This window comes from Pectinophora gossypiella, chromosome 6, assembly GCF_024362695.1.
Source record: "Pectinophora gossypiella chromosome 6, ilPecGoss1.1, whole genome shotgun sequence".
Lineage (NCBI taxonomy): Eukaryota > Metazoa > Arthropoda > Insecta > Lepidoptera > Gelechiidae > Pectinophora > Pectinophora gossypiella.
In genome coordinates, this window is record NC_065409.1 from 12,843,850 (window position 1) to 12,857,368 (window position 13,519).

Sequence of the window (13,519 nt, forward strand, 5' to 3'; positions counted from 1 at the left end):
ATCACGCCTAAATCTTTTCGCATTAACCGTGCACAAATTCTGGAAACTTATCTGTCTCTTCTTCTATCGTATGGATTGTGCGGTGAATTACTAACCCCATCAACCCTGGTGTCAGGGTAAAAGTAAAAAGATGCTTGCTTCGAAAGGCACGTTAAACCGTTGGTCCCGGATATTACTTACTGATGTAAGTACGTAGTCGTTACATGAGCCATGTCAGGGACATTTGGCGGCTCAATAATAACCCTGACACCAGGGATGATGAGGTTGGTAATTCACCTCACAACCTACACGATAAGAAGAAGAAGAAGCGAAAAAGACATTCCGCGCGTATTTCTTATTTACGTTACATGAGTCATGTCAGGGGCCTATGGCGGCTCAGTAACTTATCTGTGATATGAAATATCTATGATCCATACATGAGTTCAAACTGGTTTAAAGTAATGTCGAATTCAGTGGTTTAGTGCCCGAGCTGGGAATCAAACCCGTGACACGATGCAGGTCACGAGTTTACCGAACACGGCTATCACGGATTTTAGTTTTTTTTTTGGTCCGCTTACCTAACCTGAAGGATTGACAGGTCCGGTTTTAGGTAGATTTCGATGGTAGTAGTCGTTACATGAGCCAGGTCAGGGGCCTTTGGCGGCTCAATAGTAACCCTGACACCAGGGTTGATGAGGTTGATACGCCATCTCACACGATAGAAGACGAAGAGGTAGATTTTTTTCATACCCAACATTAATTCCGAGTTTATATTTCTTTAATTGTATACGTTCGTTTATGCTGGATGTATCTGACGCAACATTCAAACTTACAATAAGCAAGCAGTAGTTATCTAGGTTTTTCAAAGATTTTAAAACAATCGTAGTAAGATAATTACAAGTCTTGTACCTACTTTATTTATTTTTTTAATTTAAAAAAATACTTGTATTACTTGTTTGTTTAAAATGCGATTTGTATTACTTACTTATCTTAAATATTTAGACATAAAAATTTAAAAGTTTTTAAACGCGTCCTTGCGTTTGTATTAGCTTTGCCTCGAGTTGTATCAAACAATAATTACGTATAGAACTGTGTTGTTATTATACTTGGCAGTAATTGAGTATAGCTAATTTAGGTACAGCACGAAACAATCAAAAATGCGTAAGAACAACAATGAAATAAAAATTTCTTAATGATTTGTAATTGTTGGAAATTAAGTTATACTTACTTGTATTTCAACGTTAATGTTGAATGTCAAAATGCAAAATTTGTGAAATTTAAGTGAACACATGTTTTTTTCCACAAACATCGTTCGTTTTGCAAAAAATCATTTTGTTCAATATTTTTTTTTAAACAAACCTAAATATTTACATTTCCGACAACTTTGTCAATAAATTTGTACAATCGGTTATAACTGATTTTTTGTTCTGGGATAACGTTAAAGGAAATGACGATGACCAAATTGTAGTGTCTTTTTACAATACTACAATTTTCTATAATAACTTTCTTCGACCCACTCTTAATGAAACAACATTGCAGAAACTAGATAAGACTCGTGCCAATGTTATGAAATCGATAATTCAAAAGCCTTGCACTTAAAATGTATATTGTGACACCTTGTCAGGTATTTCGTAACACATTCCTGCCTAAAGCCAACCGCGAAATGATATATAAGAACTCTCATACAATCTGAAGTCAAATATTGACCACTCCGTACAGAACCGGACTTACATTCACTTCGAAATGACACTCTATTTATATTTATTAAATTATAATTATAACTAATTTGTCACCGTACTTGAAATACCGCAACTTCCTCTACTTATTTATTTTTTTCTCAATAACTTGTTACTTGCAAATGAAACTAATACTCACAAAACAACTACACTTAACGATATCAATAACTTTATTTAAATGAAGCTCTCGTTTGGTTCAATGTTACAAGTTCGTTTAGTACAAGCTTATAGTTTTATAATAAATAATCAATAAGTAAATTAAAAATAAATTAAAATTTATATTACAATATCATAATAATATGAAACATTATATGTCGGTCAATATAAATGCAATTGATTATGATCAACAATCTAAAACAGATTAAGCGTTACGAGACGATAATATATGGTACCAAAATAGCAAAAATTCAAAAATATTTATTTTTCAAAATTGGCTTAGAAAGTTAGCGCTTTTTGAACATCAAAAAAAAAAAAATACATATTATGTAACAAGCTGTAAAACTACTACCACATCGGAATCTGTAACGCGGGAAAGAAGTGGCCAGAAAACCTCCCAGCACAGGGCCCTAGTCCTACTGTTTCATATTCTCCTTTCTTTTCTTTTTTTTTCTTAGCAATTCAGTATAACGAAAATTGCCAATCTAAAAAACCTATTCTTAAATTATCACTAAAATATTGTGACACCTTTCTTAACCACACAGATCATTAACAAAACCCTAATCCGTAAGAAATCAATAAATTGTATTCATTGGGATTTCTTAAGTGAATAATAAAGAACATCGCAGTTGGGGAAATCCTTAAACTTTCCTGTTGAAACAGAAACCTAATCTTCAAAAAGTAATAATATATCGTCAATGGAAGTATTAATTAACAAGTGATTAATGATTGCTATGTTACCTACATCTTCAACTCTATCCGATTTTAAAACCTGTCTCAAGCTTAATGCCGATGACCTAACTGAATCATCTTCATTATCATTTCCAGATTTTTTTTTATTTGGCAGTATTGACCTCTTAATAAGACATGACGATATTCTTTTAATATCGTGAAAGGGAAGAAAGGAAAACCACGAATAACTTATATTTATTTACTCAGCCCATATCCTCCCACTTCTGGGTGTATTATCATCAGGCTTCCTCTCTTTCACGCTATCTCTTCCTATGCAAGTCACATCCACTGCTTTCTGATATAACTCTCAATGTCATCCGACCATTGGAGAGGTCGATATGCGTCTATGTCGCATAGCATCCCTTGGCCACGACTTAACATAACATAAAGAGCCTATATATGCCCCACTGCTGGGCACAGGACTCCCCACAATCAACCGGATAGGACGTGAAGCACGAGTAACTTACATGGAATATTTAAAAAAAAAAGGCGGAGGTCTTCTGTCTCATAAATAAGGAATTAGCTATGAATAGATGCAGATGGAGGATGCTACATCGACAAGAGTAAGAAGAAGAGAAAAGGCCTAATACGTTTAGTGTAAGGCTACCAGACAGTAATCAGCAAATGGCGAAACAGGCTTTTAGAAAATAAACTGCATGAAACAAATGACCCATATCCTCAAACAATTGAGTTATTTCATTTACCGTTGACCGTAGCGGATTAGTACTTCCCTCAATTTAATATAATTTTCCATTACAGTCTTTGTTCATTCTCTCTTAAACCATTGTTTTGAATGAAATATAATCAGATTTTAGAATAAATAATGTAAAATAATATTTGACGTATCACAACGCATTAGAGCTACGTTTTGCAGAACTATTAAAATAAATAATAGGTATACTAATTATATAATTAGTTCTACTAAAACATTACCTTACATATCTGTAATAAAATAACGCAAATATACATTAGTCATCATCGAATTCTTTTAGCTAAAATTAGTAACTTTTTGTATATAATAAATTAACAGCCTCCGTGGTCTAGTGGTTAGAGCGTTAGGCTCACGATTTGGAGGTCCGGGTTCGATTCCCGATGGGGACATTGTCGAAATCTTTGTGAGACTGTCCTTTGTTTTGTAAGGACTTTTCAGGCTTGAATCACCTGATTGTCCGAAAAAGTAAGATGATTCCGTGCTTCGGAGGGCACGTTAAGCCGTTGGTCCCGGCTACTAGTGGTAAAAACACCTCCACCAACCCGCAATGGAGCAGCGTGGTGGAGTATGCTCCATACCCCCTCCGGTTGATTGAGGGGAAGTCTGTGCCCAGCAGTGGGACGTATATGTAAATAAAGTGTCTAAGATCGTAAAAGTATATTTGGGAAAGGAAATCACTCCGTGATGTAGTGGCAGACTAGGTGCGTGTCTGTTCCAACTACCTATTTGCCTTAAAAAAAATAACCCCAATATTGTATTTTATTTTTTAGTATTTTTATTTTTTAGTCACATTTTTACTATTTGATTTTATTTTGGTGCAATAAATTAAATTTGAATTTGAATTTATTTATTATTAAATTTCTACTAGTGCCTTGGTAAAGTATTATACAATCAAATAGAGACATGTGTGATATCATGGCATGCAGTGCAAGATACTGTTTAGTGGCTCTGTCCTTGTGCCTAGTGACTGAATATGCGATCGGTGTCAGAGTGGTGCCCAAAAGGATGGAAGGTAATTTTCTACAATTTACTTAACTTTTATTACTTTAAGTATTCATTATAATATAAGTTATAACCTCAATTTATTTTCCCGAAAATGACTAAATAATGTAACCGTTTCGCAGATTGTTGAAGGTAGGTATCATAATTAGACAAATTAGGTAATTAAATAGTTATTATATAAGTATAATGACCTGAATTTAATAATTATACTTAAAAATCGAAGATTGTGGTTAAGTAGGTAGGTAAATCCTTAAAGATGATTAATTTGTGTTATTCATTAGGATTCGAGGAAAGATAGTTTATATCTAGCATCTTCCTGTGCCTTTAGTGACGTAAGAAATGTATTACGTGACCTTAGGCAAGTGTGTCTGTGATTCTCTTGCCCTAAACAAATACGTATTCCTTCTTGGATAGAAAATATTTTGTTGAAAAACCCTTTCTATGTAGTAGATACTAAACTTTTTGACGCTTGTCTAAAATCTGTGGTAGATTATACAGAACTGTATACAGTTCATCTTTTTTTTGACCTGACTTATTGTAGATTTGCCGCAGATGGCAATAACCACTTGGCCGGAATATAGTTCGTCATATCCAATAGAACTTCGTTTAATTTCCATCAGAAGTAGCTGCAAGTTGTTTTCTGATTGCTTTATTACGACTGGAAGCCCCGGATGTCGTTGAAAAAATAATTAAGATGATCGTGACTGGTAGTTCATTAAATGTACACGTAAAATATAGACCCGAAAAGGTCAAAGACTCTAAAACGGTGGGCACGAAGCACAAACAACAATGCACAATACTTTTGCATTAGTGGAGAACTAAAGTACCAAAAGGAAGTAAAATACTGAAGTAGTAGTTGTCCTTGATGATAATGGATCAGCTACGTCGTCGCTTCTTCGGAACTGATGAGTGAAAACAAATGTTTAAAAGGTCTGAAAGTTTGAAAGTGATTCAAAAACACGTGAAGAAGGATAACATGCCAGAACGTAAGGTTGGAAGACAAGAGCCATGCCAACCGGGGAGGTTACATTGTTACACCAACGTTATAAATGCGCGCCTAAATATTACCATCGTTACTAGGTAGGCCAAGGGCTAAGTCATTCAAAGATATATTCAAGGTCCAATCCAAAAAACCAGCAAGCTTATGAAACCCGTTTAACTCTTGATTGCTCCAATTTTCGAAATTAACCAATCGTTCAGTACACTTATAATTACGATTACAGGCCTAAGAACCTTTCTTCTGGCCCCAATTACAGGTTTCATGTTACTTAATATAGTAATTGGTTCAGATGCGTATGTGTAGCACTTATTGTTAACATTCTCGTTAGCTCTTTACTTTTTGTAGGCATTTTTTAACTTCCAGGTTGTTGCGTCACTTAAGCCTTCCGCGTTCGCTTTTAAAATTTCTTTTTGAATTAATTTTGTGTTGCGAATGTACGTTCAGATAGCTCTGTGAAGTTTCAATGTTTGGAAATTAAAATATTTTTTGGAGTAAATAGAAACATAATCCCAAACGCATCGTAAAATTGTAATAAAGACTGTCAAGAAGTTGGTCTATCTATGCGATCCGCTATAGCATAGTGACCTGAAATCACGTAGGTATTGTGCCATTGAACTGTGTAGTTCATCATAAAATTATACCTAATTATCCATCTCAGAATTCCTATAGCAAGATAAATTGTAGCCACAAATTTTCTGATGATATATCATCGAAAAGCTGCATATTAATACACTACATAAGTAGAGTTCTAAAAAGAAACTACAGTGCACCTGACGATCTAACGAACGAGTCAATTCCGCCGGTTATTCGAGTATCCTCCATAATTTCCACCTGCAGCGCGAAATTACTTAATTTACTAAACGCGTGAAATTAAATTCACATTCAAACTCAGCGGTTTCCAAAGTGGACCAATTCCTAGATATTCATTGAAAGCATAAAGCGGTCAACGAGCAGGTGACGTAAGAGACGGAGAGCTGGGGCGCTGCGCGGGCGCACGAACCGCGCGATAGCTGCGCCAGCGCCGCCGCGCGCCGTCGTCGATAGCAAAAGTGTCTGACGACCCTGGCTCCCCCCTCCCGTGGTGGGGCGCTAGCTCCCTTCACCTTCGCGCGCAGCCCGCGACCAATGACCGCGCGCCCTGAGCCGGCGAAAGGTTTTATATACAAGTAGGATTCGCACTGCCAAATTGCTATAAGTCAAAATATAGGGTAGTCGGGCGGTTCACTCCGTGGTGCAGTGGCCGGTGCGTGCTATTCGAATTATTTATTAAGTGACAGTGCGCGGCGCGGGCCCATGCAAATGCTACCAGTGCCTTGGTAGAGTATTATAGAGTCAAACAGAGACTTAGTGTGATAACATGGGGTGCAGTGCGAGATACTGTTTACTGACTCTGTCCTTGTGCCTAGTGACTGAATATGCGATCGGTGTCAGAGTGGTGCCCAAAAGGAAGAAAGGTATTTTCTATAATTTACTTAATTAAATAAAACCCTCAGTTTACAAAACTGAACTCTGAAACTCAAACCCGCAAATGAAACTGAAAAAATTGGTGCTAAAAATAAAGCGGTGAAATGATACATCCCCTACATAACTGTAAATAATGTAGTAAGTGCAAGTATTTATGTATTGGTTTGAATTTAATTTTGTAACCCCTTTTAATAGTTTTCGTATTAGTTTCTTACACCGGATGTTAGTTCATAATGTAGCTAATCTTCATACCTATCATGTAATTTTTTACGGTTATGACCCCTGTGAGGTCGTAAACACGCAAGTACACTATTATTCGGTCCGGATTCTGCAGCAGTATTTTAATCTGCGTGTATTCACCTTGAATCAAATCATTGTTTAATTTTAAGGCTTTTCACATCGAAAGTAGGTTCGTAACAATGCCGTTTAAAATAGTTCTTAACTGTTTACGGTCAACCTCAAAAATTATGCAGTTTTTTTTTAAGTACCACAAAGTGGCCCGAAACCACAAAAAAGTATGCCGTCTTCAAAAAACTAGAGCACGTTAAAAAAAACTTGGTCACAAAATTTGTCTCCACGCAGCCATAACTTTAGAACAAATTAATAGAACCTATTTTTTGCCACTATTTTGGTAATAATGGAAAAAAATAATCTTTTGTTACATTCATTCACAATGTGCACACGGGTGAAATTTTAATTGAATTTAAAAAGGCGCTGTAATAAAATAATTAGACCGTAGATATGTAGAGCGAACGAATAATGAATGTTTTGTTTGCAAACGCGCAACATAGTTATTTTATTCTTACTTAAAACATCTATATATTATTTTTATTCAAAAATAATTTTGTAATATTTGTGAATTATTTAAGTAACCTATTGCATTATTGCCTGCGCCACATAAATCTATTGTTTAAAAAAAAGTAAATTAAGATACCTATATAATTTTCAAAGTAGAACTTAACTTATGTGAAAAAAAAATTTTGGTATTTTTTTCTTTATTCAAAACGTACTTTGTAATTTAAAAACTATAAAACAGCGAGATTGGAATCTCTTTGCATATCTATTCGTCATACCTACGAATGTAAAAATAGGCTGCAAGTTCTTAGGCCATTGCCATGTGAAACTAGTTATTCTTTTTTTGAAAACTAGATTGATACCATACGTATAGGTGTTACCATTTTAGCACTTCTCATTAAGCACACGAATGCAAGGTTATGTGGAATGTTGCACAACTGATTTCTCAACAGTCCATAAGTTTCCCATGCATTTTTATTTTTAAACATTGAATAAAAAAGAACCAATATTCTTTTTTATATTGTTATATTTTTTATCAAATACACGACCTGGGACACAGTAACACTTTACCTCGGTATGAAAACGATTTGATACATGTTTATTAAATTATTAAAAAATTGCCCGCGTAAGAAAACTAACAGTACATACCTATATAAGTACCTGAATTTTTATAACAGTCAGAATTTTTTAAATTTCCATAGCTTTTCCTTAGGTAATATAAGTTTAAATTTCACGATTTTCATATTAATTATTGATTTATTATTCATCCACATATTTTTACAAAATACAAAAAAAATAAAAATACGAAAAATCTTAATTAAAAAAAAATTACGGCTCGCGCCGTTGTTTATCGATTGATGGCGGCATATCTCGCGTGTCGACGATCTCATAACATCGGAAGTAATTACATTGATCTTCGTCTGTTATCGGCGGCGCCATATTGAAACCGTTCCGGACCGTATTAAAACGTGACTGGATAATCGAAAGTTTTACTTTTTCCTTTTTTTAGACCTACCTCCTATTACGCAATAAAAATATAACAGATTTTTTATGAAGGTATATGATGTACTTCATGGAAAGTTTGCAGGATATTTTACACCTTTGAAATGAGACGAAGGAATGATTTCCTTCCTTTCCTTCAATCAATATTTTTTAGACAAATATAAATGGTAGATTCGGAAGAATAAAGTCCAGACGAACATCGAAGACGCGTTAAAGAAAGGTCAGGACAAGATTAAGTACATACCATGATGAGAGTAGAGGAAGCGAAAATGGTGTTACATTATCATATCAACAGGAATTCCGTAGTCTTTACCTATCCTTACGGGAAATAGGCCGGATAATGGCGACTTATACCTTCCTCAAAGCTTGAGTATTTTACTCAATCTCATTGAGTTTCTCAATAAGGATCGTTGTCAGGCATGCGCCGACGTCCGGACCAATCAGACTGAGGACCGACATAAAAAGTAAGATCGTGCGAACAGCGAGAGTCGTCTGACAAGTGCGGTCCGGTTGTACGACCGCGCGTCGGTATCTTACACCTGATTTCCAAGGGAATTAGACTCAATTGCATCTTTACAGTACTACTAGATGAAGATTTACACGCGGTGGTATTTAACATGTAGGTACTTAGTACCTACACGTAATATTAGACCAGAGTCGTTTCAGCCAAAACGTCCAGAGCGTTTGAATTTTCGAATTTCAAGTTTTTGATTCTTAGAACTCATACAAACAATTCTTCGCTTTTAATGTATCTTATATTAAGTGCACAATACCTTGTCTCCTTCTAATAAGTTATACTGATTATGATAGCAGTCATCAGGAATCAGGAACCATCTTTTGTATCTATTGGAGGTAAAGCGCTGTCGTTGCCTGTCACACCATCAAGTCTAGGAAAGATCAAACATTTCTCTTTATCTATCGTATAGTTTGTGACGTTTATAATAACCCCAACACCAAGGTTAGCGTGGAGATATTCCCCGCATTCCACATTCTCATTCCCTCCATTCACAGGCTGGTTTTCCCTTCGCGAGTTGATAAGCCAGATACGAAGTCGCTTCTGTAAAAAACCGGACTTGTCAAATCTTCAGGTTAAGTAGGCGGATGATTGAAAAACAGGATAACGCCTGAGAGATAATAACCAGAGTTAGTGAGGAATAATACCCGAGGTAACCATTCTGGAACTAAGATCCTACTAGTTCTACTAATAATTTCTATTCTGTAGTACCCCTGCATTGCCACATGCATCATTCTCGATCTCAATCTTAAGCAGCTGATATACGTAGTTACTGATTTACATTTGGTAGAACAAGTTTTTCTAATGATACTATTTATATGCAAATATATTCTCTACCTATTCCGGTGACCCGTTACATTTTGCTATTATTATTAAATAATTGGATACCGTACGCTAATGACGTAGGAGATTGATAAAAAATATAATACAATGTAAGAACTCGTAATACTGTTGATCGTAACAAAAACATGTAAAGAAATTTAATAAAAAATGAAAACGAATTTATAGTCTATCATCGTTATGTCTTCAGAAAAGATGATTGATAGATTTACAAGAAATTGATTAAAGCGACCTGTAAAATGCCGACATACTTGCTTAATAGCGACTCCGTTCAAAACCAGGAGGACCTAACCTAACATTTAATAGGTTACATTATCCAAGGATAATGTAATAGCAAGCTGCTCAGTTTAGATGCAATCCCCTCCAGATAATAAAGTGAGTTACTTATTTGTAAATCATTCAAGGTCTTAAGAAATAAGTAACCTCGATAAAGATCAGTCATAAGATAGGTGAAGTTTCAAACTCCATGCTTCAAGGTCCCATAATATCTACTATAACATACACCTTGCACATACCATAGACATTATACGCTCTGAGCTTCTTTCACACTATCATTAATACACTAGGTAACAAATATATATGTGTTATTAAATATCTCTTTAATAGCAGAGGATGGGGGAAGGCCAATAGCTGTCGTAACTGCAATTACTTTAACCGAGACATTGCAATAGCAGGCTCAATGTCGTTATTATATCTTTGGTAATAATATTTTTTACTTTACGGTAGCTGGTAGAGGATCAGCCGTATTTAGCAAACGAAGAGATGTACTTATTAAAAATTGTTTACATTCATAGAATTTTTCATAAAATTCTGTAAGTTCTTTGACGCCTCCTTTTAGTTTACCTCAATCTTTAATAAAAAAATAATCTAATCTAATCTTTAATTTTTTTCTGTAATTATTAATATATTCCGTTGCATCTATTTATATGAAACCTGTGGGTTATACTGGGTGTTAGTGACATCGTAACGAATACTGAGGGGGTTGATTCAGACCATGATTCTGAGTTAAAATCAAGTGGAATTTTCCGTCGCAAAATTCATGTTTTTTTTTAGTTTTTTAAAATTATTTTCAATTCTATACTTTTGAGATAGGAAATTCCACTTGATATTAACTCAGAATTATCAGATGAATCATCCCTCTCAGTATTCGTTACGATGACACTTACACCCCGTAAAAGTACATACGGTAGCCATATAAGTAGGTATGGGTGTTAGTGACACCGTAACGAATACTGAGGGGGATGGTTCAGACCATGATTCTGAGTTGATATCAAGTGGAATTTCGTGTCAAAAAATTCATGAAATTTTTTCTTTTCTTTTTAATTATTTTCCAATCCATACTTTTGCGACGGAAATTTCTACTTGATATCAACTCAGAATCATGGCCTGAACCACCCCTCAAAGTTTTCGTTACGATGTCACTAACACCCTGTAAACTGATAAAATTTGATAGAATCTTAGATAAAATGAAATATTGCTTTCAATAGTAGTAACATAATATAACACAACATCTCGCGTATATCCCCGAAGGGGTATGCAGTGGTTTATATTATACACTCATTTCTAAGTAATAGCGGGTAGGCTTATTGCTATTATTCGGGCATAAACTATAGAGACCACGTGATATGAATTAGCAGTAATAGTAAGTATTAGTAGTAATGATTTTTTTATTATTAATAGTGGTAAGTATAATGAACTCGAAAGAAATTGTAATTGTATGTGTAATAAAGTTAAAAGATTTAAATCTTTATTTTCATATGGTACACTACACATGGCATCGATACAATCAAACTAAAGCATGAAGTAAAAAACGCGGAATAAAAAATGTAATTGACTTTGCGTGCTTTGCATTTCGTTAATTAAAACGGATTTCCTGATACTTTGGAGCCCAAGATAATATCTTATCGAGAACTTTGTATCGCCAATCAGTTGTGTAAGTGACGAGCAAGTGAAAATGTAAGAAAGCAGAAAGCTGACATGACCGCAGTTTCCTAAGCCGTTAAACTAGTAATAAAACTGTATTTAACATAGCTTCACATAATACTACCGTTACGTGGTGGTAATGAGAATGGTATATTACATTGTCGTTTTATAATTTATTTAATTTAATTTCTTCTGTATTTGTCACAATATTCACTCGATTTGTCACTGTAATTGCAACATTTTTCTTTTTATCTTGCGAAACGAAGTGTGAATGCAAGTTGTTTTTTCTTATTACTTATAATTATTACTTTTGGGTGTTTTGGCAAAAGCTCCTCTATTTGTTGCATCTATAACGTGATGACATATGTAAATTTAATCTAATAAATAATTTCAAAAAATTTTTAACAAAAAAACAACCGACTTCAAACGCAAAACTAAAAAGCAATAAATAAATTTACTTCGCACAAAGTAATTAGTACGTATTTTCAATTAGTTAATTATTTTATAAATCTGAAGCCGGTGCCAAGGAAATGCTACAACGAAGTACCGATTCATATATTTTTCAATACTGATTGTTTTGTAATTTTTGTTTGACATTGTTTTGTAATTGCTTTGATATAGGTATTAAACAATATTGTGTGTACATAGTAATTTGATACTGTAGTAGGGTTGTTGTAGCATTTACTTGGCACCGACTTCAGAATTATAAATTAATTAACTAATTGAAAATACGTACTAATTACTTTGTGCGAAGTAAATTTATTTATTGCTTTTTAGTTTTGCGTTTGAAGTCGGTTGTTTTTTTGTTAAAAATTTTATTTTATTTTACGATTTTAAGTGATGGTTAGACCGAGCAAGGATGCAGACAGACAGATTTTCTGATTTATATTCATATATAATAATATAATATATTATTAGTAGTGATCACAATTATTATTGATGAACATGTTTACACACACACACTCACACACGCGCTAACGCACACGAGCACACGCGCACGTACACACGCACACACACAGATACACGCACACACACAGACACACGCACACACACACACACACACACACACACACACACGCGCGCGCGCGCACACACACACGCACACACACACACACACACACATGTGTATGTGTACATACACACATGTGGTTGTCAGTGGAAGCTGCTATCATACACACTCACGCATACATATAGATACAGTAGATTTCGCGTGGTTCGCTCGCTGCTAAAGCAGCTCGCGTGTCCTGTTTATTCGAAACTGTCCCTCTTCGTATGGCGGCCATCTTGTTTTTCCGCCATTTTGTTTTATTTCACCGGCGACAGAATTTGACCAAGATTTAAATGGGTGCCGTGGAAACAAACAAAATCCAGGTGCAATAGGTTTGCCAGACCGTAGGATGTCTCCCTGATTGGGAGCAGTTTTCAAAGATGACGTTCCGATCACACCCCTATACATCATTTTTACCCCCAAGACATTTTCTGGAAAAACAAAATTTTGTATGGCGGCCATCTTGTTTTTTCGCCATTTTGTATTTTTTTCACCGGCCATTAAATTCGACCAAGATTTAAATAGGTTTCGTGAAAGAAAAATTGGTTCAGGTGTGATAGTTTCGCCAGGCCGTAGGGTGTCACCCTGATGCGGAGCAGTTTTCGAAAATCGGGAA

At 35.0% G+C, this 13,519-nt stretch overlaps 1 protein-coding gene across 1 annotated transcript in view; it reads left to right on the forward strand.

Annotated features, from left to right (window-relative positions):
• The first annotated feature begins 6,502 nt into the window (after positions 1–6,502).
• The window catches only part of LOC126367764 (uncharacterized), a 63,208-nt gene continuing 56,191 nt past the window's right edge, over positions 6,503–13,519 (forward strand). Inside the window, exon 1 of the mRNA XM_050011490.1 lies at positions 6,503–6,771. Within this exon, the coding sequence (XP_049867447.1) occupies positions 6,675–6,771 (97 nt within the window). The 5' untranslated portion in view covers positions 6,503–6,674. The remainder of the gene's footprint in view (positions 6,772–13,519) is intronic.